This window comes from Vidua macroura, chromosome 7 (genome assembly GCF_024509145.1).
Source record: "Vidua macroura isolate BioBank_ID:100142 chromosome 7, ASM2450914v1, whole genome shotgun sequence".
Taxonomy (NCBI): Eukaryota; Metazoa; Chordata; class Aves; order Passeriformes; family Viduidae; genus Vidua; species Vidua macroura.
Window position 1 is genome coordinate 7,998,606 of NC_071577.1, and position 23,595 is coordinate 8,022,200.

The 23,595-nt window shown below is 41.6% G+C and overlaps 1 protein-coding gene across 6 annotated transcripts in view; it reads left to right on the plus strand.

Annotated features, from left to right (window-relative positions):
• ADARB1 (adenosine deaminase RNA specific B1) overlaps window positions 1-23,111 on the plus strand; it is a 61,185-nt gene extending 38,074 nt beyond the window's left edge. For all 6 annotated transcript variants that reach the window (XM_053982505.1, XM_053982508.1, XM_053982507.1 and 3 more), the window contains 7 exons: window positions 3,536-3,650; window positions 5,476-5,644; window positions 6,152-6,300; window positions 6,913-7,081; window positions 15,905-16,086; window positions 21,347-21,525; window positions 22,263-23,111. In XM_053982505.1, the coding sequence (XP_053838480.1) occupies window positions 3,536-3,650; window positions 5,476-5,644; window positions 6,152-6,300; window positions 6,913-7,081; window positions 15,905-16,086; window positions 21,347-21,525; window positions 22,263-22,439 (1,140 nt within the window). In that variant the 3' untranslated portion in view covers window positions 22,440-23,111. The remainder of the gene's footprint in view (window positions 1-3,535; window positions 3,651-5,475; window positions 5,645-6,151; window positions 6,301-6,912; window positions 7,082-15,904; window positions 16,087-21,346; window positions 21,526-22,262) is intronic.
• The last annotated feature ends 484 nt before the right edge of the window (window positions 23,112-23,595 follow it).

Consider the following 23,595-nt stretch of genomic DNA (forward strand, 5'->3'; position numbering starts at 1 on the left):
GAAGATACGAAAAAAAATTCAAAACAAACCAAGGGAGAACATTTCTGTTTGAGAAGGGTCCCTGGAGATCCAAGGAGAGCACAAAGGACTGAGATGTCTCGGGTCTGTTCCTGTGAGAGCTGTGAGCTGTTGCTGCTGCCTTTCCCACCATTCAGGGGATCGCCAGCATTCATCTTGGGTGGTCTCCAGGGCCTTCCAAGGTCTTCTTCAGCTCCAGATTGACCTGAACTTCATCAGCTCCAGAATATTTTTCAAGCGTGAATGATCAGGGTGGTTCTGCTACAACATTGCTGCAACATCTGTATTTAACCAAAACCAGTCTGTGTGTGTGAAAAGGAGTGGATTCACTGTGACTTCATCAGAGAAGGGAACAACACACCCAAAATAATGTGGAGCTCACATGCCTTGCTGAGCCAACTGCCAGCTATTTTAGGTCTTTCCTTTTTTGAATTACTCAACTTGAAATAATGATTTAATGCAGGAGCAGGGGTAGAGAAACTGTGTGTCAGATGTTAGAGCATTCACAGGAAAGGTGAGACATGAGTTCCATTTCTGTTCCAATCAATATTTTTTATATGAAAGACGGTAGAGCAGAATGTAATGTGAAAGATCCCTACTCAGGCCAGTCACTGGCTTGGGCTTGCTGTGGAAACAGCTTCAAGTCCATGGTTTTGAGATGGGGACAGCAGGATGTAATTTCTGGCCAGTAAGTCTTGTTCCTGGTGCTGCCTTATTCCCTTCTCTTCCATGCCCTTAACTATGTCAGTGTAATAGGCTGCCTGGGAGAGAGGGATAATTCTTCTAATTTCCTGGGGGAGTATTCTTACCAAAGACCAAAATCTTAGTGACTACCTCTATAGGCATTTAACAGAGTTTATTTCTCACTGCCCAGCTGTTGTCACGCAATTCGTGTATCAAATAGAAATAAGAAATCTTTAATATAGCTGCCTGTTTTCTGGCAGTGTGTTTTTTTTCCTCCTCTCCAGTTCATCCTGGATTGTTTGCATCTCCAAGGTTCATTTTGTCTGGGTGGAGTTCTGCTTAGGCCTTCTTATGAGTCCTCCCCAGTGTCCGGCTCTAAGTTCATCCAAACATTTTTAGGTTGCCTTGCCAGCAGCTTAGCTCCAGGCTCTGTGAGATGCAGCTCCATCCCCTTCTGCTGTGCCAGCTTCCATCTTCCTGGAGGAACTCACTGTGTGCTCCTTTGTATACCACCACCACAGTTTCCTCTGCTTTGCTTGTTATGTGAAAAAAAAGATCCTTCTGGAAGAAGCTAATGGATGCAGGCTTACTATGCAGCTGCTGTTCAGGGAGCCTTTTGTCATGGCATTAGCAGGCAAAGTGGCCATGGATTTCTTCCCAGAAACACATGGCAGTTTCAGTTCCCAGAGCTGGGGAAGACTCCTCCAGCTACCATCGCCATGCACAGCACTTCTTTAGAAAAGCCTCTGTTAAGCGTACAATCATAGCATAGTTTGGGTTGGAAGTGCCCTGAAGCATTTCCTGTCTGGAATTGTTTGTTTCTGTAGTATCTATATTCCATCACAATGTCATTCAGCATTATTTTACAAAGTGCTGTCCAGCACATCACAGTGTAGGGTAGAGCAGAAAATACATGGATTACAGAAGTGAGAGCGTAAAACTTGCAACTGGGAAGGAAGTATCCATTGCTGTGCAGTGAGGCTAGGGGTAAAACACTGGAATGGGGACTCTGTGCCTTGGCTATACAGTGATCTGCCCTCATGGCTGCAGGGAGCTTAATAATTTAAACCTTTTGTGTATTAATTTTCCATTTCTAAGACAAGGGTGATTAAAAATTATTTGCCTTTGCTTTTGCGTATTTACCTTAAATTTCAGCTTTCTGCATTAGGTAAGTACTAGGGCAATTAAATGCAGATTTTAGCTGTGTGGTTGTAGTGCTGGCAGAACATGGACTAACCCAATTTTGTGTCCAGCAACAAAAGACTGTGTTTGAAAATCAGTGCCTGACTGGACATGTTCATGACCCCTGAGCTAAATTGTGTTCCTGAAAAATATATGGAGTTTCTGAGTTGCAGTCCATTCAAATGTTTCAAGAAAATTGGTGTTTGCAATGTCAAGAGTCTTCTGATTCCACAAGCTGAGCGATTGCAAAACCTGGATGAGGCTGGTGCAGCTGGGACCTGACTGCTGGTCACTGTTTTCTGTCAGGCTCTGGTGAGAGCTGCTGAGCTCTGTAATCATCACACCCAAGCTTTAGTTATTTCTTGGCTGCTAAAGCTTTTCCAAAAGAAAGTTAACATTGAGAGCATGTCCACATCATTTCTAGGTTGGTTGGTTCCCATGAGCCTTGTTAAGGAAATGGGAGTGATGGGGCTGATGGTCTTCAAACCTTTTTCTTCTCTTTTTTTCTATTTTTTTTTTCTTTTCCCTTTTTCCTTTTGGGCATCTAACACATCTGTATCATAGAATGGATTGGGTTGGAAGGGACCTTAAAGCTCATCCACCCCCTGCCATGGGCAGGGACACTTTCCACTATCCCAGGTTGCTCCAAGCCCTGCCCAGCCTGGCCTGAAACACTTCCAGCAATGGGGCAGCCACAGCTTCTCTGTTCCAGTGCCTCACTCAACATCTGAATGGCACTGGTGAGTGTGACACAATACCTGTGCCTTTGTGGCATGTGGAGCTGTGGGCCAGGTATGCACACCTAGAATATCTCAGATACTGCTGTTATCAACATGTTATCAACACATGGTTGCCTTGGCTTCAGCTTCTTTTCAGGTGAAAATCCAATAATTTGGTCTTGACTCATTTTTTCTAGCAGTTACAGTTCCAGTTGCCTTGAAAACAGCAGGTGAGATTAGCTGCAGTGCTGAACTGGATTGTCTGTCAGTAGGAGCAGGACTGCTATTTCAAAGTTTTCCTTCCTTTTGGAAGTTAGCCTCACTTATAGCCTGACTTAAAGTTCAAGTTTTCCTGAAAGACAGAAATCTTTCCTAATTCTGAGATCGCTTATTTGGGGTTGTACACTGATATTTTCTATTCCTAACTTTGTATAGGTCTTGTAAAAACAGGAAGCATTAAACTAGGGTTGAAAACAAAATTGTCCTTATTTATGTAATAGTTAGATAAGGAATTATATTGTTATAAAAGGTTCTTTTGAGTGGCATGGATTTTTACTTCAGTCTTATTGTCAGGTTCAATGTTGAGGATACTGAAATGATGTGTTTTGAGGTCTGAGCATGAGAGTATAGACTTATCTGTCTATCCAGTTGTTCTCCCAAGCCTCAAATGTTCATCAGATCATGGGAATTAGGTGCTTCAGTGCTTGGCTTAGCACTGTCTGACCTTGTTTTGGTAGACACAGAGCACTCAAACCTCTGCTTCCACTTGCAAGGGACACCTCAAGGTCAATTTTTAAAGTGAGCAATAAAAACTCACTTCATTTGCTTTGTCCAATCATTTTAAAAGTGTAAATCTTTATAATTTAATGCTCCTGTAATTTTAAAATTATTTTTAAAATTATTTTAATGTGCATTTCTGTATGGTCCTACAGGTGTTAGCTGATGCTGTTGCACGCTTGGTTGTAGATAAATTCAGTGATTTGACAGAAAATTTCTCATCTCCACATGCACGTCGAAAAGTCCTTGCTGGAATTGTCATGACAACAGGTAAATTTAAAAAAAAAAAGTAGTATCTTGAATGCTTAAATATGAGAGCTATGTTTGCATCTAGTAAACTAACTCTTTTCAGTCAAGAAGTATTGAAATGTATTTTTACTGTTTAATCATGAAGGTGGATTAAATATAGTAGTTACATCTCAGGTACTTACAGGAAAATTAGACCTGCAAATACTTCTTTTTCCACAGGGTTTCTGTCCTCTGCCTGAGACATCTGAGTAGCTCAAGAAATGTAGGTTTTAAAGTTGATCCTGAAACTTCGGGAAAATAAATAAAATCCCCCATCGGTGTTCCTGGTTTGGGCATGTTATGCCTGAATTACACTTCTTTCCAAGGCTTTAGGATTTTGCACTTTTTCTTGCTACATTTTATTCTTAGTGCTCTGTGTTAGTCATTTTAGTAAAAATATCTGAAGAAAGCAGTCGATGTTTTGGCAGATGGCAGAGGTGTGCACATGTCAGCAGTGGTGTTGTGGTTCCCTGGGTGCTGACACGAGATCTCTGCTTGTCCAAATCAGCCAGAACAGTGCAGTTCTGCCCTAAACTCATCTGTGACCATGCTGCTGCTGAGTTTTCCTCACATTAAGGTTTATCTTGGTCTTCAATCCATGTGAACCCTTGGTGGAATGTTCATTTTGAGGCTGTCCCAGCTGTCTCCCTTCCTGATCTCTTGCCCTCCCACTCACGCAGGCTGTTGGGAGATTTGGGAAGCCTTGATGCTCTTCAAGCTCTGTTGAGCAACAGCCAGACCTCCATCTGCTAATAACACTGTTTTAGCCCCAAATATATGAGGAACATGCTGTAGTTTTTATTTTTTGTGGTGTTGTGTTTTGTAATATTTAACAGGTTTTTACAGCCCTGTATGTGCAATTCCAAGAAGAGTCATGTGCCAAAGAATTAAGATTTAACTAACATGTGAATTCCTTTTGATTAACAGAAGAAATAGCTTAACACAGAATAAGAAAATATCTTGCCATGAATATGTGTCTGGGAATGCCTGGAATTAAATGACCCCGTGGCATAGCCTTGTGTTACAGCTTGGTGCTTCTCCTCCAACCCTGTGGCAGGAGGGCCCAGCTGGGCTCAGGTTCATTTTATCTTGTGGGGCTTTTTTTTACCCCTGAGTGTTTTGCTAAGTGGCATTTTGACCTATCTTTCTTAGTCCTTCATTCAGCTGGGCTTTTTAAATGATAAAGGCAGTTCTCTGTATAGAAAACATCCACCTAATGTACTTTTAAAGTTCTATTTCATGGAATGGTTTCATACCAAGAACTACACATTATACTGGTAATTTTTACAGTGATGTAAACATCTATATTTCTTTTTATATTTCTTTTTTCTCTAGTCTTAGCTTTCCTGTTGTTGGCTCAATACCCTTCCAAAATGTTTTGCTGCTTTAATAAACCAACGCCTTTCAGATTTCTAAAGTGGCTGTGAATATCTGCATAGGTGCCAGAAGGTACAGCTGAAATTTGTTGGCTGCCTGAATCTCAGGAAAAAAAGCACTTTGGATCTCAGGCTTTAATAATTCTTCTTGAAGCAGCACTTTTTACTTGCAAGTTTTCAGTTTTTAACTTGTCTGAGCTCTAACATGAAGAGAGTAGTTCTCGTAAGAACCACTGATGGTACTGTTGCAGGGAGGTATGGCTGAGTGAAGCTTTTGTTTTAAATAAATTATCAGAAGGAAAAACATCTATTTTTTTAAAAAGAAGCAAACAACCAAAAAAAAAGAGCCTTGTTTGGGTTCTGCAAGAAGATCACTCAGTGCATTATTTGTGATGTTAATTGCATCTCCTTCCTGAAATTTTGTTTTGCAGGTACAGATGTGAAGGATGCCCTGGTAATAAGTGTTTCTACAGGAACAAAATGCATCAATGGGGAATACATGAGTGATCGTGGTCTTGCGTTAAATGATTGCCATGCAGAAATCATAGCTCGACGGTGTCTGCTGAAATTTCTGTACACACAACTTGAGCTTTACCTAAGGTAAACTGGAGGGAAAAAGATGATGAGCTGGTCACACAGAGCTGAAAAGGTGTCTGTGGAAAACATCTGTCTTCATGATTTCAGTGTAAAGCACTTGTCCTGTTGCATTAGGATGTTGAATTTAGAACTCGTGCCCTTTGCCCTGAAGTTTGAGTTGAACAAAACATTTATTCAGTGAGGTGTGTCATGAAGAGGGGAGGACAGGGAAAGTAATTGGCAATCATTTTGTAAACTGTAAATATATAAATCAAAATAATACGAAGTGGGCTGAAGGTTGTTGATGTTTCATTTAAGTGCCTGAAAGCTCTTGACATCTGGGATTGCCACAGGCTCTTTGTTTCCTGTCTCAATGGTCCTTTAATTTAGTGAATTGTCATAACTGTTAGATTTATATTACAGAAATTTCAACCATCCTGTGTTTGTTTTTAATGCCTGTTAAGTCTGTCCAGCTTGTGCCTGTGTCCATGTTAATGTCAGTTTTGACTCCAGCTTTCTTCTCCGTTGCAGCAATAAAGAAGATCAGCAAAAATCCATTTTCATCAAATCAGAGCAAGGCGGGTTTAAGCTGAAGGAGAATGTGCAGTTCCATCTCTATATCAGCACATCTCCTTGTGGTGATGCTCGGATTTTCTCACCCCATGAAGCAGCACAAGAGGGTATGACAGCAGTCCTCCTCTTCCACCCAAGGGAGCTTAAATTATTCTTGGGGCATGTACAAGTGGCACGGTTAAAATTTAGGTGTCTTCTTTCCTTTTAGCATAGAAGTGTGTTAGACAAAGATCTCTTCCAAAAAAATCTGAGCTGTTCTTCCTCTGTGGTAGAAGTTCAGTATAGAGTGATGAACCCTGTGGTCTTGAAGAGGCTGATGCTAACTGAGATAAGCCAGTGAGTCAGCAAGTATTCCTACAGAACTAACCATCCCCTTTCCCTGTTTCCATCCTTTAACAGCAGTTCTCTGCCTGCCCCTTCCACAGTCTGCCCATTAACTTCATTTTAACTCTGTAACACACAGAACAGAGCTCAAGAGCTGCCTGCTTCCTACTGCTCCTTTGGTGAAAGCTTGGTTTAACTGAAAGTGTGTTTTGGAAGGCAGTATTTGTGAGAGGTGTCTGACGCTGTAGCTAAGTTGCCAAGAGCAGTAGGAACTGTGATGCAAGCCAGCAGTAACTGCAGGCAAATACCTCAAATCAGTCCTTCTCACTGTGATTCTAATGTAAAACACTTTGAGAAGATTCCTCAGCTGATCCTCAGTGTTTTTTGTCCTTCAGACCAAGGGGACAGACATCCAAACCGCAAAGCCAGAGGACAGCTCCGGACAAAAATCGAGTCTGGGGAAGGGACCATCCCTGTGCGCTCCACCACCACTATCCAGACGTGGGATGGGGTATTGCAAGGAGAGAGGCTGCTGACCATGTCCTGCAGTGACAAGATAGCCAGGTGAGACTCTGGTTGGCTTTGTTACTGTTGATGATATTGCTGAAGGAGGGCGTAGGACAAGGGGGAATGGCCTTAAGCTGAAGCAGGGCTGGGCTGGTTGGGATATTGGAAAGAAATTCTTCCCTGGGAGGGTGCTGAGGGCCTGGCACAGGTTGCCCAGAGAAGCTGTAGCTGCCCCATCCCTGGAAGTGTTCAAGGCCAAGGCTGGATGAGGCTTGGAGCAACCTGGACTAGTGGAAGGTGTTCTTGCCCATGGCAGAGGGGTTGAATAAGTTAATCTTTAAGGTCCTTCCAATCCAAAACCATCCTGTGATTCTTACAAGAGAGGAGGGGTGCATGGTACCCACAGTGAATGTGCAGGGAATTGATGGACTTATCTCACTGCTTGGATATAGTGTGAGGGTGGCTGCCACCCCTGTGATAAAGCTCTCATTCTTCACCTGCAATTGGTGTCACACCTTTTGCTGGCTTCAGAGGCAAGGTGTAATCACTCTGTACCATTCCAGCCACATCAAGTCATGACAGCTTTGTTTTGTATTTCTATCACTGGGGAATAGCAGAGGAATGTTTTAGATTTTTTTTTCCCCCCCTAAAGTAGTATACCATTAGGAAAACAGTACAATAAATCTATTGCATGACTTATATTTGAATAACTTCCTCATCATTGCCCCATTATTGGAAATGTTCAAAGTCAGGTTGGGTGGGGCTTGGAGCAACCTGATCTAGTTGAAAGTGTCCCTGCCTGTGGCATGGGGTTGCAACAGGACAAACTTTAAAGTCCCTTCCAACCCAAACCATTCCATGATATTAAAGATTATTACATTTTCCATGCAGAGTTTAGATTTTTATTATATTTCATGGTGAAAAGTGTCCCTGTTAAAAAAAATCCTAATTGATGGGCACTTCCAGCTTGTACTCTAGAATTTTAATTATAGTTTAAATATTTTATTGAAATAATTTGCTTCCAGAACAATATTTTCATTTATATTTCATCAAATTTTTTTTTTTGTTGTTCTTTTTGAGAAAGATTGGAAGATTTTTGTTGTTTGTTTTCAAAAGCATAAGTGGACAAAAAAAATCAGCAGTAGTATTCTTTAACAAGTATTGGAAATATGGGACAGTTGCATCATCATAATTTTTTTTAAATGAGTCTGCATGTTTGCAGCCTTTGTGCTCTTACAAAGTAGATGAGAAATGGCAAATTTTTCAGCTAATGAAACTGTTATTTTCAATGAAATGTATGTTATATATGTTTTAATTAAAAGAGCTCTGCTGTTTTCTCAAGTCACCATTAGCCTGATTCAAATTTTAGTAAAGATACTAAGTTGGAACTATTCTTGTGAACTGCATATGCCAAATGAAAAATAGAGGAGGAAAGTTATATAATGGCTTTGTTCCTTTAGTCTTGTCTCATGTAATCAGCATCTCTGTTGAAGGAAGGCATTTTATTTTAGTTTAAATACCTCTAACATAAATGAATAGGGCATTTCAGAAGGTAGGACAAGCAGCTGGGGAAAGGTAATTCTACAAAAATCACATTTTGGCTTCTTTTATAATATTTTCAGTAAAATTCACCAAATAAATCTCCCAGTTTCATGCCAGGGGCTTCTCCCAACCACCTGACTTGGGATTCATGCCACATTCTTTTATCACATTATCATTGCAAATATATATATATAAAAAAAAAGCTAGTTGTTGAGCTAGAACACATTTGACACTTTTGTTGATTTTGTGTGATGCAGAACAGAATCCATCTCTCGCTTCCATAGCTAGCTGTCACCTCTCCTTGGGGCTAATGGGAATAATTTTGTTTGTGCCAGTGAAGGAAGCAAATAGAACCCCTTGACACAGAACAAAGACTATATGACGGGTAAGGAGGCCCAAATTTTAATCTTTTTTTTTTTTTTCACATTGCCCTGACATGTTTTGTCCATTTACATTTGAAAGAATGCCTTTCTCCATAGTGTCCAGCAATCAGTCCTCCAGTATGCCTCAGACCCAGGAATTTCCACTGAGTTTTCCCAAAGGTTCACAAGTCACAGTTTGGGAAAGATGTGGATAAATTTGGGATGTGGGATTGCAGTTGTATCTGAAATGCCTCATCTGTGTGGATTATCTGGATAATCCAATTTACTGTTTCTAGCCTTTGAGTGCTTTGCTGCAGTGTGCTGCCCAGCACCCTCCTAGACCTGGTAGGAACATGCAAGAAAAGTTGTGAGAAATCTGGGAGGGTCATGAGTGTAATCTCACTTGGACTGGAAGCATTAAAACAGGATTCTCCTGGTGTGGTAGAGCTTGGTGGCTCTGCAGTAAGGAGTTAGGGTGGTTTCTGTCCAGAGTTAACATTAATATACATGCATTTGTTTTAAATGTATCCTGGCCTGGTGCCATGGTACTTCACAATGTTGATTTTTGTCGTCTTTCTTTTGATGTGTTTTTCTGCCTATATTTTTGGTTTCAAATAATTACTTACCTTCTTATCAAACAGTCCAGTTAATGACTAATGTTCTGCTGAGAAGCACAAAATTTCTTATCACACAGTTTCTTAGAAAAGCTCTAGGAACTGAGAAAGGTTGAGTTGTTAAAAGGGAGGTCATTGGTGCTCTTCTACTTGAAAGAAGAGAAAATATTTTTTTGATAAAGTTTTGTGTGAAATAACATCACACACCCATCCACTGGCCTTGTTTTGTGCTCGTTCCCTGCTCATCTAGGGAAATCCAAACAGACATTTCTAACTCAGTGTTCCTCTTTTTTTCCCCAAAAGTGAGCATCTCTCCTTACCAGTTCTTAACCCAGTGACAGTAGCTGATGTGAATTGCAGTGCATGGTGGCTTTGTGGCACTTAGGTGAAATACCTGAGGGGAGGTGGTGAGAAATGACTACCCAAGGTGTACCATTATGGAACCTCTTAACTAAGCTCACATATGTTGCAATCTAGTTTAAACCAAGAAGAACAAAGAAAACTAAGTCTCTGTGTATAAAGCAGGCAGAACTTTGAATGTTCAAAAAATACCCAAAAAATGTGATTGAAACCAATCTTGGTGCCAAAAATTGATATATTTTATTTACTAGTAAAAGAGGCAAAGAGAAAGAAAGAGAAACAAAAGAAATAGAGAAAGCGGGGGGGGGGGGGGTAGGGGGACAGAAGAGAGTGACAGGGGGGTCCCAGTGATGCCTCATTGCTCCCCTCCATCTGGTCTTGGTGGTGAGGGTCCCCTGCAGCCCTGAAAAGAATAGAACCCAGTGGATTAATGTAAGTTTGGGGCAGGTGGGGATGCCCACGTGCCTCCCTTGCAGGGGGCCAGTTAGACACTGTGCTTGCAGGACTCTGGATGTGTTGCAGCATGTGCAGGGTCTGGGGACCGCTTCAGGGTCCTTTGATGGGCCATGACACCCCTGAGCTGTCCTGCAGCTTCTCCTGGGGTGAAGGGCCCCACAGCTGAGCTCTGCACAGCAGAGGGTGAGCATTCACTGCCTCTGAGCAGAGGCTTTTTCACCACACACCCAAAACCTCTCTCCCTGCACCCTTTGGTGCAGGGTCTGTGCCAGCCTGGCAGCTGGTAGCCCCAGGGCTGTGCCCTCCACCCCCAAGGTGCTAAGCTTGATCCCTCTGTGAATGTATTCTTCTGCCCCCAGCCCAGACCTGAGTCACTTTATCTTATCAACATGCAGTCCAGGACCCCATTCAGCGTTTTGGTGGTTTTCTCTGCAGCTTTTATACAGTTTTGCTGTAATAGGCAAAGGTTCTTCATGAAGATGTTGAAGTCATAAACTGTAACATTTCAGTCTCCAACAACATATAGGCAGCAAATCCAGGCAATGCCAAAAAAGCTGGGACAAATTTGAGCTGTGTGGTTGCCTGCCTGAGTGCAGCTACAAGGGGATCTGCATGCCTGTAACTGCAAATCTAAAATGGTGTTTGTGAGAAGAGCTACTGTCAAAGGCCAGAGACTTCCTGCACTTAAAATTTATAGTGTGGGCTGCTGACCCAGCCACTTGATTTAAAAGAAGCTCTCACTCCTTGTAAAGATACTGCTGCCTGTTTACAGCTGTGGCTCTTGAAGAGGAGTGGTCATAGAGAATTAATCTCTTTAGGAGACAAAAAGAAATCAGTTTTGAAATTGTGCCTTCTGCATGCCAGAAGAAGTGGTTTCTGGGATAGTGCTGTATCTTCTACAGTGACACCTTCTCTCACTTGCCATCAGTTGCTGGTAAAAAACTTGTGATAAATGAAGTGCCAACTAAGTAATTTTCATTTCATCATAGTAATTGTTGTTTATAAATAATACTGATATGAAAAGCTCTTTCAGCTGTCAACACTTGTCAGGTTTTGCCTTGTTTGAGTAGTTGCAGGAGACTCTTGTTTTCCTGAGATGTATTTTGGCCCCAGTTCCATGTGGACACCATTGTGGGTCACACGTAGCGACTCCCCTGCCCTATTCTGCTCTCTGTATAAAAATGAGTAACTAAGATGTTTGATATTAACATCAAGTTTTATGACTCGCTGCTGTTAGGCCTCCCTCAATTCTGCAATTTCTCTAAAATAATGTGAATAACAGAATTTCTGTACCTTTTGCGTTTGGAAAATTCAGAGGAGAGTTTTTACCTGCCACGTGTATTTTTAACTGGTTTTATTTTTGGCAAGAGGTGCTACCAGCATGCTGTGAAAGTGTTGCTGAGAGTTAAATTTTGCTTACCTTCTCATGTGTCAAGAGCTGTGAAATCAGCTGCATTTCATGAAGAAATCCACAGACCTTTTAGGAACCCACTGTAGATAGCCCTGAGCAGATGGTGGTCCAAAGCAGAAATGTGACAACATAGCAAGGAGGAGAGGACTCCTCTTGATTTGGTGTCAGTCTCTGGTTCCTCCACCCTCTTTTTTTAGTGCAGTGTGCTTGAGAACAGCAGAAAGGTTGAGGAAGTGCACCCATCCTCCAGACTGTTATGAACAAGATACACAGCAGTGCCTATAGAATAAGAAAACCAGTGAGTGTGACAAATTAATAAAATTCAGATTTCCCACTGAGGTGCTCATCTATAATTCATCAGGTGAGCACAGTACACAGAGAATGTCCTGTGTGTAAATTGACAGGAGCTGAACACAGCCCATGTGCGTTGATCTGCAAAGGCCAAGCTTGGGGCTGAGCCTGCAAAGGTGTTGGGATGTACTGGTTTGAAGGAGCATTTCCCAACACTGTCCTTCTACTCCAACAGTGGAGGAATCACAGTTAGCTGTACCTCATCTCAAATCAGGGCACCTCTGTTTAAGTGTTAGCTGTTTGAATGTAAATCTTGTGCCTGTTTATTCCAATCTAAGAGCTTGAACTTTAAATATCAATTTTACTTCAAGGTGAAGCTTTTAAAGGTTGTCAGAGAAAATTCTTGTGACTTAAAAACAGAACACTCAGAATATGTTAAATACTGTCATAAAACATTTTTTTTATTACCTTAGGCAAGCATCTCAGGTGTTTCCAGTGAGAAGGTTTACATCTGAAGAATTTCCCTACCTGCTTCCCTGGGTGTTCTTTCCCATCTGAAACTCTCTGCTTTACATGCCTTACTTTAGGCATTTCAGTATCTGTTGATGTGATGCAGCATTCCTGTGTTCTGCTCATGCTCATTCTTTAGCACCCAGTTTGGGTTTGTAAGCTAGACTTAAGTCAGTTCACTTACTTAACTCTTTTCTGATACTATTTTTAATGTGAACAACAACAAAAAAAATCCATTGTTTAATTGCTCCACTGGAAAGACAACACTGACTTGAAGTTTTTTGCAGTGCATTTTGCTTTTTCTGCTCTGCACTGCATGGTTTGTAGTTCAATACAGCATTTGGCCCCTTAATTTCAGTAAAGAAATTTTGCTTTCAGTAAAGGTTAATGCTATTTTGGCAGCAGTTGTTGGTGTGAGTTCTGCCAGTCTGTGTTTGTAAGCTGGAGGATGAGGCAGCTTTACCACTTCTGGAGGTGATGCCTGTGGCCTTTAGAAAACTGATGTGTGGTGGTGGTTCCTTCTCAGTTTATATTCATAAAAGTTTTTTGAGTGTACATGCTAATGGAAGTGAGATAATACTGCTTGACAGAAGTACAGCATAAAAAAGGAACAAGAAGAAAGTCCTTTCTTTCACTCTGCTGTGATCTGCAGAACATGACCATAAATCTGACAGGGAGAGGCTGAGGGATTTGGGGGAGCTCAGCCTGAAGGAAAGGAGGCTCAGGGGTGACCTTCTTGCTCTCCACAACTCCCTGATGGGAGGGCAGAGTTAGCTGAGGGTTGGTCTCTTCTCCCAGGCTCCCAGGGACAGGACCAGAGGAAATGGCCTCAAGCTGTGCCAGGTGAGGTTCAGGTTGGATATTGGGGAAAAATTTGGCCAAGCACTGGAACAGGCTGCCAGGGAAGTGGTGGAGTGTCCCTGGAAGTGTCCAAAAGGTGTGTGGATGTGGCACCTGGGAACAGTGGTGAGCACGTTGGTGCTGGACAGGGTCAGTGGTTGGTCTTGATGATTTTAGAGGGCTTTTCCAGCCTTACTGATTATGTTATCCTTTGGGTTTCCTGTTTGTCTCTGCACTATAACCAGTTTCTGATAAAAGAACACATTCCTGTAGAGAAGTATATGTTCTTTTGTCATAACAGTGAAATTTAAAGCTAGTTTTATAAACCTAACCACCACCCAGCCCTGCCTGCTGAATATGAAGAGTTTTGGTTGTGTGAGTGGTTCTGCAGTGCCCTGAGCCCAGCACGAGTGTGTGCTGGGGTGGCAAAGGGGATTCAGCACAGCCCAGCAAAGCAGTCCTGTGCCCAGGAATATCAGCTAATACCAGTTCATACAGTCCTCTCTGCAAAGACTTGCTCACTGTCCTCACTCCTCGTCCTCTTCTAACCAGAAGTTCACAAGACAAATGTCAGCTTTCATTTTCTCTGCCAGAAAAGGTCACCAGGTGTGGGAGGAAGTAGCAAAACATGAGCTCTGGAAATACTGAAGTCAGAAGTAAGGAAAAGGGTCTGGCAGAGGGTTTATTTAGGAAGTAAGGGCTTGCCAGAGGAGTGCTTTGGCCTATTTTAAAATGACTTAAGCACTGATGATGTAGTGTAAAATGGGATATGTGCCTTGTCTTTGCAATGCTCAGTCTTGGAATTCTTTTTCCAGATGTTTCTTCCATAGTATTATCTGTGTCTGTAGCAGTCAGAAAGGCATATTGGTCCTGGGAAGCAGCAATTTTCACTTGATATCTTTACTCTGACACTTGTTTGCTCATTGGGTTTTCAGTCTTATTAAAAATATGCCTTTATTCCATGTAAAATACACCTCATATATTAGCACAGTATTTTTATTTACTTACTAAGGCCAGCTTTTTTAATGATGGGTGAGTAAATTAATGCATATTGCCTCCATTTTCATCATCAGTAAAGATATGCAAAGAAACAGTTTCTTTGGATTATAATCTTTGTTTTACCATTTTGGTATTAAAAAAAAGGAAACATATTGCAAGTCCTGAAGCCAGCCTGTGTAGTTGAGTTATTGGAGTAGTGAAGCAGTTGTGGTGTGGAGTTTCTAGCCTAAAAGGATGCTGCTGTGTAGCCTGGCCAGCACAAGCTGCAGGAAACACTGTTAGCAGCATCTGAATTTCTTGTTTTCCTAGGAGAACCTTGCAACCTGGTATAGCATGGGCTTTTTAATAAGGACAACCATTCTGTGGGAGCATGAGAGCTTCTGATGTGCTCCTCTGTTTTATCCAAGCACCAAAGGAAACTTTTCCTGCTGCTTGTGTCTGGCTTTTGCAGTTGGACTCCAACTCCAGGTTGGACAGGGCTTGGAGCAGCCTGGGATAGTGGAAGGTGTCCCTGCCCGTGGCAGGGTTTGAAACTAGATTATGTTTAAGGTACCTTCCAAACCAAACCATTCTGGGATTCCAAGACTGAAATATGCTACTTTCATAGTGCCTCAGTATTCCTCAGAGCAAGGCAGTGAAAATACTCTGCAGGAGATGTTGAGGTTTTCAAAAGTATTTCATGTGACAGTTACAGAGACATTGAGAGCCCAAACTTTATCAAATGAGCACAATTAAAAAAAAAAACAAAACAAACAAAACAAAACAAAAACCAACAAAATCAGGATTTTGCTCCTAGGCATTCTGTATCCCTTCCACCAGACCTGATCCAGTGTAAATCATATTTCTCAGACAGGGATTTGGGTTTGGAATCTGTGAAGCAGCTAAAAGGAGCAAAGACTGTATGCATTCTTTGTATGTTTTCAGTTTTCATATTCAGTGTTGTCCCTGCCCATGGCTATTGCAAGCCAGTGCACATGCCCTTTCTGCCAGCAGGATGTGGCCAGTTGGGCCAGGGTTTGAAGGACAGGCCTTTCCTTGTGGTGGTGAGGTATGGAGGTCTTGCAGAAAATCCTTCTTGTGCTCTGGGAAGGATGCTCTTCTCCCTGCCAGGTGTCTTCTGGTGGTATCAGCTGCTGTGTCTGGGGGAGAATCTCAGAGTTTGGCTTTCTCCCATTGAATGATCCTGTCCATCTCTGGCATCAGAGTGCTGGAAAATGCATCACCAGACATGTTAGCAGAGGTACAAGTTACAGAGTCTGCTCCTGCTTTAGGGCATTTTTCTCAGGATTACACTGAGTATCCCCTAAGCTGATCTCTGAAATTCTGGCAGGTGTCACAGCTTATGCTACCATGGTCATGTGCTAGTCAGGAGGAAGGGTTGAAAGTCTGGTCCATTGTGATTAACTGCTGTTATGTCTGGCAGATGTTACTTGTTTCATTAAAAAGAAAGTGTTTTTTTGTTTTTTGTTTTGTTTTGTTTTTCCCTCCCTCTTAGGTGGAACGTATTGGGTATTCAAGGAGCCTTACTTAGCCTCTTTGTGGAGCCAATTTACTTCTCTAGCATCATCTTGGGGAGTTTATATCATGGGGATCATCTATCCAGAGCCGTATACCAGAGGATAGCAGAGATAGAAGATCTACCACCTCTTTATACACTCAACAGACCTTTACTTAGTGGCAAGTATCTAATGGAGAAGGCCGTGCCGGTAACTAAGTCTGTTCCAGTAGCATTGTGATTTTGTAGTTCTCAAAACCTTGCAAACTGTGTTGCTGTGAGTAAACTGCTTGCTGCTTACAATAGAGAAGCTGTGGTCCAAACATAATACAGACACCCAGTCAGAAATACCATAGCAAGAACGTTTAAAAGTTGGAAAGAAGTGGTGGATGAAACTTGGGATGAGTTTTCACACCATTCCCGTTTGGAACATGTCCTAGGAAGAGAGTTGAAGGCTTAGGGAAATCTCCTCCCACCTGTGGAATAGTGTGTTAGCACTCACTGTCACTTCTCTTGCACTGCAGATTTTTGTTGAGTGGTCCCTTCATCTATCACTATGCCAAGATAGACACACTTGGTTCACAATTTCTAGGTCAATAATCAACTCAGAATGGATGGAGATGACACCTCACCTGTCTTAAATTCTAAAATGGCTTGTTACAGTAATGCTCTGAAAGCTTTAAAACTGAAATCTCATCCTCCCTCTCACTATGTCTACTGCTTTGTTCTGTAGAGGTTAGCTTTTGGCATGTGTTTATTTTTACAGGGAGAAAAAAGCTCATAATTTTAAAGTGTGTTCGAAATTTGACATGAATTTAAAAAAAAAAACATAGGGAGGGAGTGGGGAAAAGAGCATTGTGAACAATGGGTATTTCTTTAGGTAAGAAAGGTAATAAGGATTCCCTAAACTAGGATGTATAAAAATGTTAAATAACATATTTGTCCTTATATTAGCAAGTAACAGTTGCAACACTCTGTACCAAATATCTAATAGTTTTATGGGCATGGTAGCTGATGTATGGACTGTTTCTGCCTGATTTTGGGGAATTTTTATCAGTCCTTCAAGACAGCAGGTTTGTGGCAGGGTGAGAAGCATCTTTGTTATCCTTTTCACAGCATGTAACAGTACCTTGTCTTCTTGAAAATCATCTTTCTGCAATGGTGCTATCATCTATTTCCCATGAAGTAGAACCATCTGTTTAAACAGTTGAGCCAGGACTTGCTGTGCAGCAGAGAGAGTTCGGAAATGTTCTCAGCTGTGGAGTTTTCACAAAAATACACATCTCAAAAATGTACAGAAAGGTTCTTTAGGAGGTTGGGCTGAGAACTATGTTGATGTATTTTCTTTTACTGGTTCAGTCTTGAAAGCTGATACTGTCTTGAAAGCTGATATTCTGACCTCTGCTGATAGATTCAGCTGGGGCGTTTGTGTAGCTGCCCATGTGCTCTTGGATTCCCATATTTTTTCAGTGTATTCTTACCTAGAGGAAGTGTGGCAGAAATACCTGTCTCCAGTACTGTGTTCTTTCTTGTATCACACACACACACCCTCTGAGATTTATTTCTACCAGGGGGATGAACTAGAACAGAAATACTTGTCTTGCCTCACTGTCCTGCCTGTTTAGCTGAGAAAGTACTGTAAAAACAGGTTTTCTTCCTCTAATAAAGCAAATTTTATGTCTTCTGGGGCACCTGCATTAAGTCAAAATTATTTTGAGATACTGTTTGTACTGCTAAAAATTGTCTTCCATCATCTTTCTTTGTTTATAAGACAGTTTTTGCTTACATCTTTTGCCAGCAGATTGAATCATAGAATCATTAAGGTTGTAAAAGACCCCCAAGATCATCGAATCCAACAATGAACACTGCCCTGCCCACCACTAACACATCCCCATATATTGAACTCCAGTGCATACCAGAGCAGGTGTTTTTCAGCTGAGGGATGCAGGAAATCTGTCTATTCATAGAAAGCTCCCTCCTGTGCTGACTCTTGGAAGCCTTGGTTGCAGGATCCAGCTTTTCAAGGTGCCTTTAGCACCCCAGCACTGAGGGCAGTTGAGCTCTCCCTGAGGGGTGGCCACCCCACTTGAAGAGAAGACAGGTTTGAATCTTGCAAATTTCTAGAATAATCTGAAAAAAAAAAAAATTATTTCTCAATCAGAGTGAGGATGGTTGGATAAATCAGCCAATATCAAGTTGCCCATCTGCAGGGTGACCTGCACAGACTCTTTTTGTGGGGGAGCCACTGGTGGAAGGTGGACATGCAGGAGTTCACCTGGGCTGAAGCCTGAGAAAGGTACTGAGATCTTTATGTTTAGAAATCCTTAACACATCTTTCATTTGTTCATTCCTGCTTCCAGTTCTTGAAATGCTTTCAACTTTTTGCCATCCACAGCTTCCTTGAGTAAGGAGGACTGTGGAGTGTGCAGAGGTTTGTGCAAAGGAACTTCCTTTCTGCTAATTTACTCAATTAGATGTTCCTCAGTGCTCTGTGAGATCCAGGCCATAAGCAGTGGTCATGACACTCACTTTTCTATACCTCTGAGATATTCCTTCCTACATAAATCCTATTTTTTGGCAGCTGAAGTGTCTTAGTCTACTTTGTTGTTCCTTGCATGGAGACCCTTTCACAGAAGGATCATTTTGCAGACCCATTTTTGTGTTAGTGAGACCAGGGCAGTAGGTGATAGTCAGTGAAAAGCAGCAATACCAGTCCATGTAGTGGCATATATTCTGTTCACTTCCCTGATCCTTCTCTGATAATTCCTGACATTCACTTTGATTACTGTTGCTGACTGACCTGACCTTTTGGTAGAACTGAATGTTAGAAACTAAAATCTCATTCCTGGATGCTAATATCAAGCTCCAAGTGCAGCACTCCTTGTGCAAGATTGCTTTGGGTTTTTTCCTCATGTGTGTTCCTTTATATTCATCTGTGAGGAATTTCATCTGACTTTTTATTGCTTAGAGACCCAGTATGTGAGGTTTTTTCTGCTACTTTTTGCTATTGCTCCTCTTAGAGCTGTTTAAAAATCATTTAGTATCATCAATGATCCTACCTCAGTTTTTTCCCCCCCACACACATCCCAGGTCTGCCCCAGGCTGGAGGCTCTCCAACTGTGTTCACTCTTCCCAAAGAGATCATCTTTATCCAGGTGTTAGTGAATTTGTTTTTAAGGTAGACAAAAATAAATCCTTCAGGTGATTTTTTTTTTAATTAGGCTGTTCTTTTGGTACCTTATCCTCCTGTTCACAGTGGTGTTTTTCAGCTTTCCATGTCCTTTTTCATGAAGCTTGTTTTAGCTCTCTCCTCCAAGAACTGGCAAACTTTATTATTTATATAAGCACTGGCACAAAGTGCTGTGACCTTTGCTTTTATTATATCCCTTTGTAATAATACTCAACAATAAGTTCTGAGCAATGTTCTCTAAATAGCTTTAGTTCTATTAGTTTTCAAAGAAGAGTAAAATACTTGATTTTCTATCTTAAATTTCTTTTCTGTTTCTAATCTCAGCATATTGTGCTATATTCATGGCTAGATTTTGATGGGGAAGATATGACCCACCTAAAGTTCTATCAAATGCTTTGATTTTGAGATGACATTTATTCCCTGTCCATGCTACTTGTGATCCATCATCAGGAACTCCTTTGACATCTCTCCAGGGTTCTTGCATACAAATAAGCAGCTGAATGGGTTGTTATTAATTAAATCTATTTGAAATTCTAAATCTGGGTTGGTTTTGGTGTTCTTTTTTTAAATTTAATTAATCCATCAAAAACCAAGGAAAGGAATATTGTAATTGCAGTGGAGATGTAGTGCATACTGGATGTTCAGCTTTCTCATTTTTATTTGATTTGCTTATGGGACTGGTTGTGATATCACAAGTGTTTTGGAGTCCTTGATGACCTCTGTCTGATCCCTGTACTGTTTTAATAGTGTATGGAATGAAAGTAAAGGTAATAGTATAGTTGTCATTAAATTAAAGGGAAAAAAAGACAAAAAACTGTAATGTGGCATCAATTTCTTAGCACTTTTGCCCAGTACTTTTGGTAAAATCAACTTCTATATCAATTCTCTTTTTTTTCAGCTTATATTATAAGAAAACGGGGAATAGTAGGTTATTTTCTGTTATTATTCAGTTAATCATTTCTTGTCAGTCATAGTGACAAGATTGATCCAAACCAAGAGTAAAAATATAACAGCTTCAGTGGTTTATATTTCAAAAGGTGTCTTTGTTTATTAAATGAGGAATTGATGGTAGGAAGCAAACTGAATTTTGCTGGGTCATTCTGACCTTGCTCACTCTCAGTGCTGGGCCCAGGGGTGCCATGAGACTGAGCCAGGTGAGCCAGTCCTGCTCCCAGGTGCCCAGCTTTATTAGATTGTGTTCCAGATATCAGCCTGAAGTGCATCCTGCTGTGTTGCTTATGTTCAGCTTCCACAAATTCTTTAGATTTTATTAAGTGTAGGACCTGGCCTAACAGCAGAGTAGACTTGAAATAGGTTCTGGCGAGAGCTGCCTTAAAGTAAAAGTGTGATTTTCATTTACTAGAGACAACAAATTGCACTGGTGCTTTGTTTGTGAGGTGACTGAGGCATCTTAAATAGAGTTTAGCCACCCCTGCAATGTCTGAGGAGTCACACGTGCACAGCAGCAGCTGCTGTGACCTTCATTATGTATAGTCCATCTTTGGGTGTCGTGGGGAAGAAATCCTGCCCCGGGCAGGCAGCCAGACTCGGTTTCCACTTGGGTTGGATTCTGGTGGCTTTGCTTCTCCATCCCTGGAGATAGAGCCATAGCTGGAAGATGTCACTTAATTTAACACTGAGCAAAGTGATTTGAGTCCTGTTTGGAATCCTGTGGTTCCCTATCTCTGGGCCTGTAAAATGGGGAGTCAGCTAGAACACAGTGGGTTTGTGCTGGAAGACCCAAATGTCTGCCAGTTCTGGCTTTGTGGAGGGTGCTGAGGATGGGGCTCGCTTTCAGTAGAATCACAGGATGGTTTATGTTGGAAGGGACTGTAAAGCCCATTTCATGCCACCCCCTGCCATGGGCAGGGATACCTTCCACTATCCCAGGTTGCTCCAAGCCCCATCCAACCTGGCCATGAACATTTCCAGGGTTCAGAGCTTCGCATGCATTTGGAAGCGAGATGAACCCCATGACCTCCTGCCACAGAGCTCTCCATGGTCCCCTCTGCTGAGGAGGCTGCTTTCTGCAGCGGTGCACACTTGCCCCACTGGGAGGGACAGAACTGAAGAGCACTTCAGCCAGAATGAGAGTGAGAGGTTCATGGTGTTACCTCTGAGAGTTGGTGGGAAATCTGCAGAGAATGCCCTCAAAATAAAAAGTCTGCTTCTGAGACTGTTCACTCCCCAACAAAAGCCAAAAGTCAAGCATTTGTATTTATTACCATCATTAAACATCACTTTTCTTTCAGGTATCAGCAACGCAGAAGCCCGTCAGCCAGGGAAAGCCCCAAACTTCAGTGTGAACTGGACAGTGGGAGACTCTGGCCTGGAAGTCATTAATGCCACGACTGGCAAGGACGAGATGGGCCGCGCGTCGCGCCTCTGTAAGCACGCGTTCTACAGCCGCTGGATGCGCATCCACGCCAAGGTACGGCTCCAGAGGGCCGCCTTCGCACTCCTGAAGTCTTAGTGAAACACCTGGATGTGCTTTCTGTACTCAGAAGCAACTTTCTCAGCCTGTTCTAAGCTGAGCCTTGTGTTAGAGCCACAGAATTATTAAGGCTGCAAAAGACACTTAAGATGGTCAAGTCCAGCCATCAATGCAGCACCACCACCATGTTCACGTTAAACCATGTCCTCTAGCACCACATCCACACATTGTTTGAACATTTCCAGGGATGGTGAACCCATTACTTCCCTGGGCAGCCGGTTCCAATGCTTTACAACCCTTTCAGTGAAGCTTTTTTTCCTAATATCTGATCTAAACCTCCCCTGGTACAACTTGAGGCCAGGTAGCTGCTGCTTCATGCAGTAATGGAAAAGAGCAATGTGTTTGTTAACTTACTTTTTAATGTGATGCTGTCTGGTCCAAAATGCATATTCCTTGGTTTATAGCTGAGTAGGCGAAGCATTCTGTCTCCTTTGAGCTTGCATTTGCATTTTAATTTATTTGGAAGGATAATCCCATTTTCACTGCTGAGGTTTCACTCTTTACTCTCAGAAATAAAGCTTCCAGGAAGTATATTTGTGCTTTTTTTAGCCTCAACATTTTGTTTGATAGATCCTTACCTTGTTTTAATATTAGCTGTTTAAATAACTCACTCTGGTGCTGTTTGGCTTAATGGGGTCTTGTCTCTTTCCTTCTCTTGTCTCTCAACCCCACAGCTTTCCTCCAGCTTGCGCTCAAAGATCCTCAAGCCCAACCTGTACCACGACACCAAGCAAGGAGCCACGGAGTATCAAACTGCTAAAGAGTGTTTGTTTAAAGCATTCCTGAAGGCAGGACTTGGAGCCTGGGTGGAGAAGCCCATAGAACAGGATCAGTTTTCTCTCACAGTCTAATTCACAAACTGCACATCACTTGGGAAGAGGAGTTGTTCTGGAGATTCCTGGTGTCCAGCATTGCTTTCTGGCATCTCCACAGCCGTCAAAACATCTTTCTGCTCTTTGGAGTTGGGTTTCTTTGGGTTTTTTTTTGAAACTTCACAGTAGCTGTTTCTGTTTTGCCTAAGTATTGAAACTCAATGATGATGCAACGCATAATTGTATATTTTGTTATAGGAAAGTAATTTCTGGTGTATTTCTAGAAATACTTTTACTGTAGAAAATTTGCAGTAAGGCTGTCCTTACTGTATACAATGACTCATTTTTTCTGGGTTAAAATAATTTCTTTTTTAATTCAATGTCATCAAGTGCATGAAGAAATTGATAGTTTCTCTAGGTTTTACACCACACTTTTAGGAAGTAGCTTAATTTTTAAAAAAGAAAATAGGTGACAAAGCTGATTCTACTCCTCTGTTAACTTGTTTTTCAACTGCAGATATTTTTAGTACATAGACCACAGAGGCAGAATGGAGTCTGGACAGGACAGCTAGTTTTTTCCCAATTCCTTGCTCTTTAAAACCAGCTGCTGAAAATTTCATGTCTTTGATGTATGTATTTATTAGTCTGTGAGCCAGTTTTTAACATGCAGCTTTTTATTCTGTTTTTAAAAATACATTTACCTCCCATTTATACCCATTGTGAAGTCTTCATTTTTTTACCATTGTAAACTGGAAACAGCAAAATAATTATTTGTAAGTTAAGAAGTTGAGTCTATAACATTCAGAAGCCTGTTTAGAAGTAGGTGATTTGTGTATCCCAGGAACTCATCCAAATACAATCTTAACTGTAACAGCAATGTAACAGCTTTAAAAAAATCTGCTCATTTTAAGGGCACCAAGCCTGAGTTGCCAAAACCAGTCACTTGTTGGGTATTAATTGCTCTCCTCTAGAAGCTCTTGTAACAGAGAAACCAGTTCTTAAAACTTATTTCCTGTGAGTTATATCTGCTTTCAGCCAAATTGTTGTGTCTGAGATTCCCTTGCCTTTGGGCTTTACATGTGTGATGGGCATCATGGAGCTAATTAGGTAAGTTGCTCTCAAATGTGTGTCCATCTGCTTTGACTATTCCTTTAAAAAGTGTTTTTTCCTGAAGGTGTGGACACTTCTGCTTTAT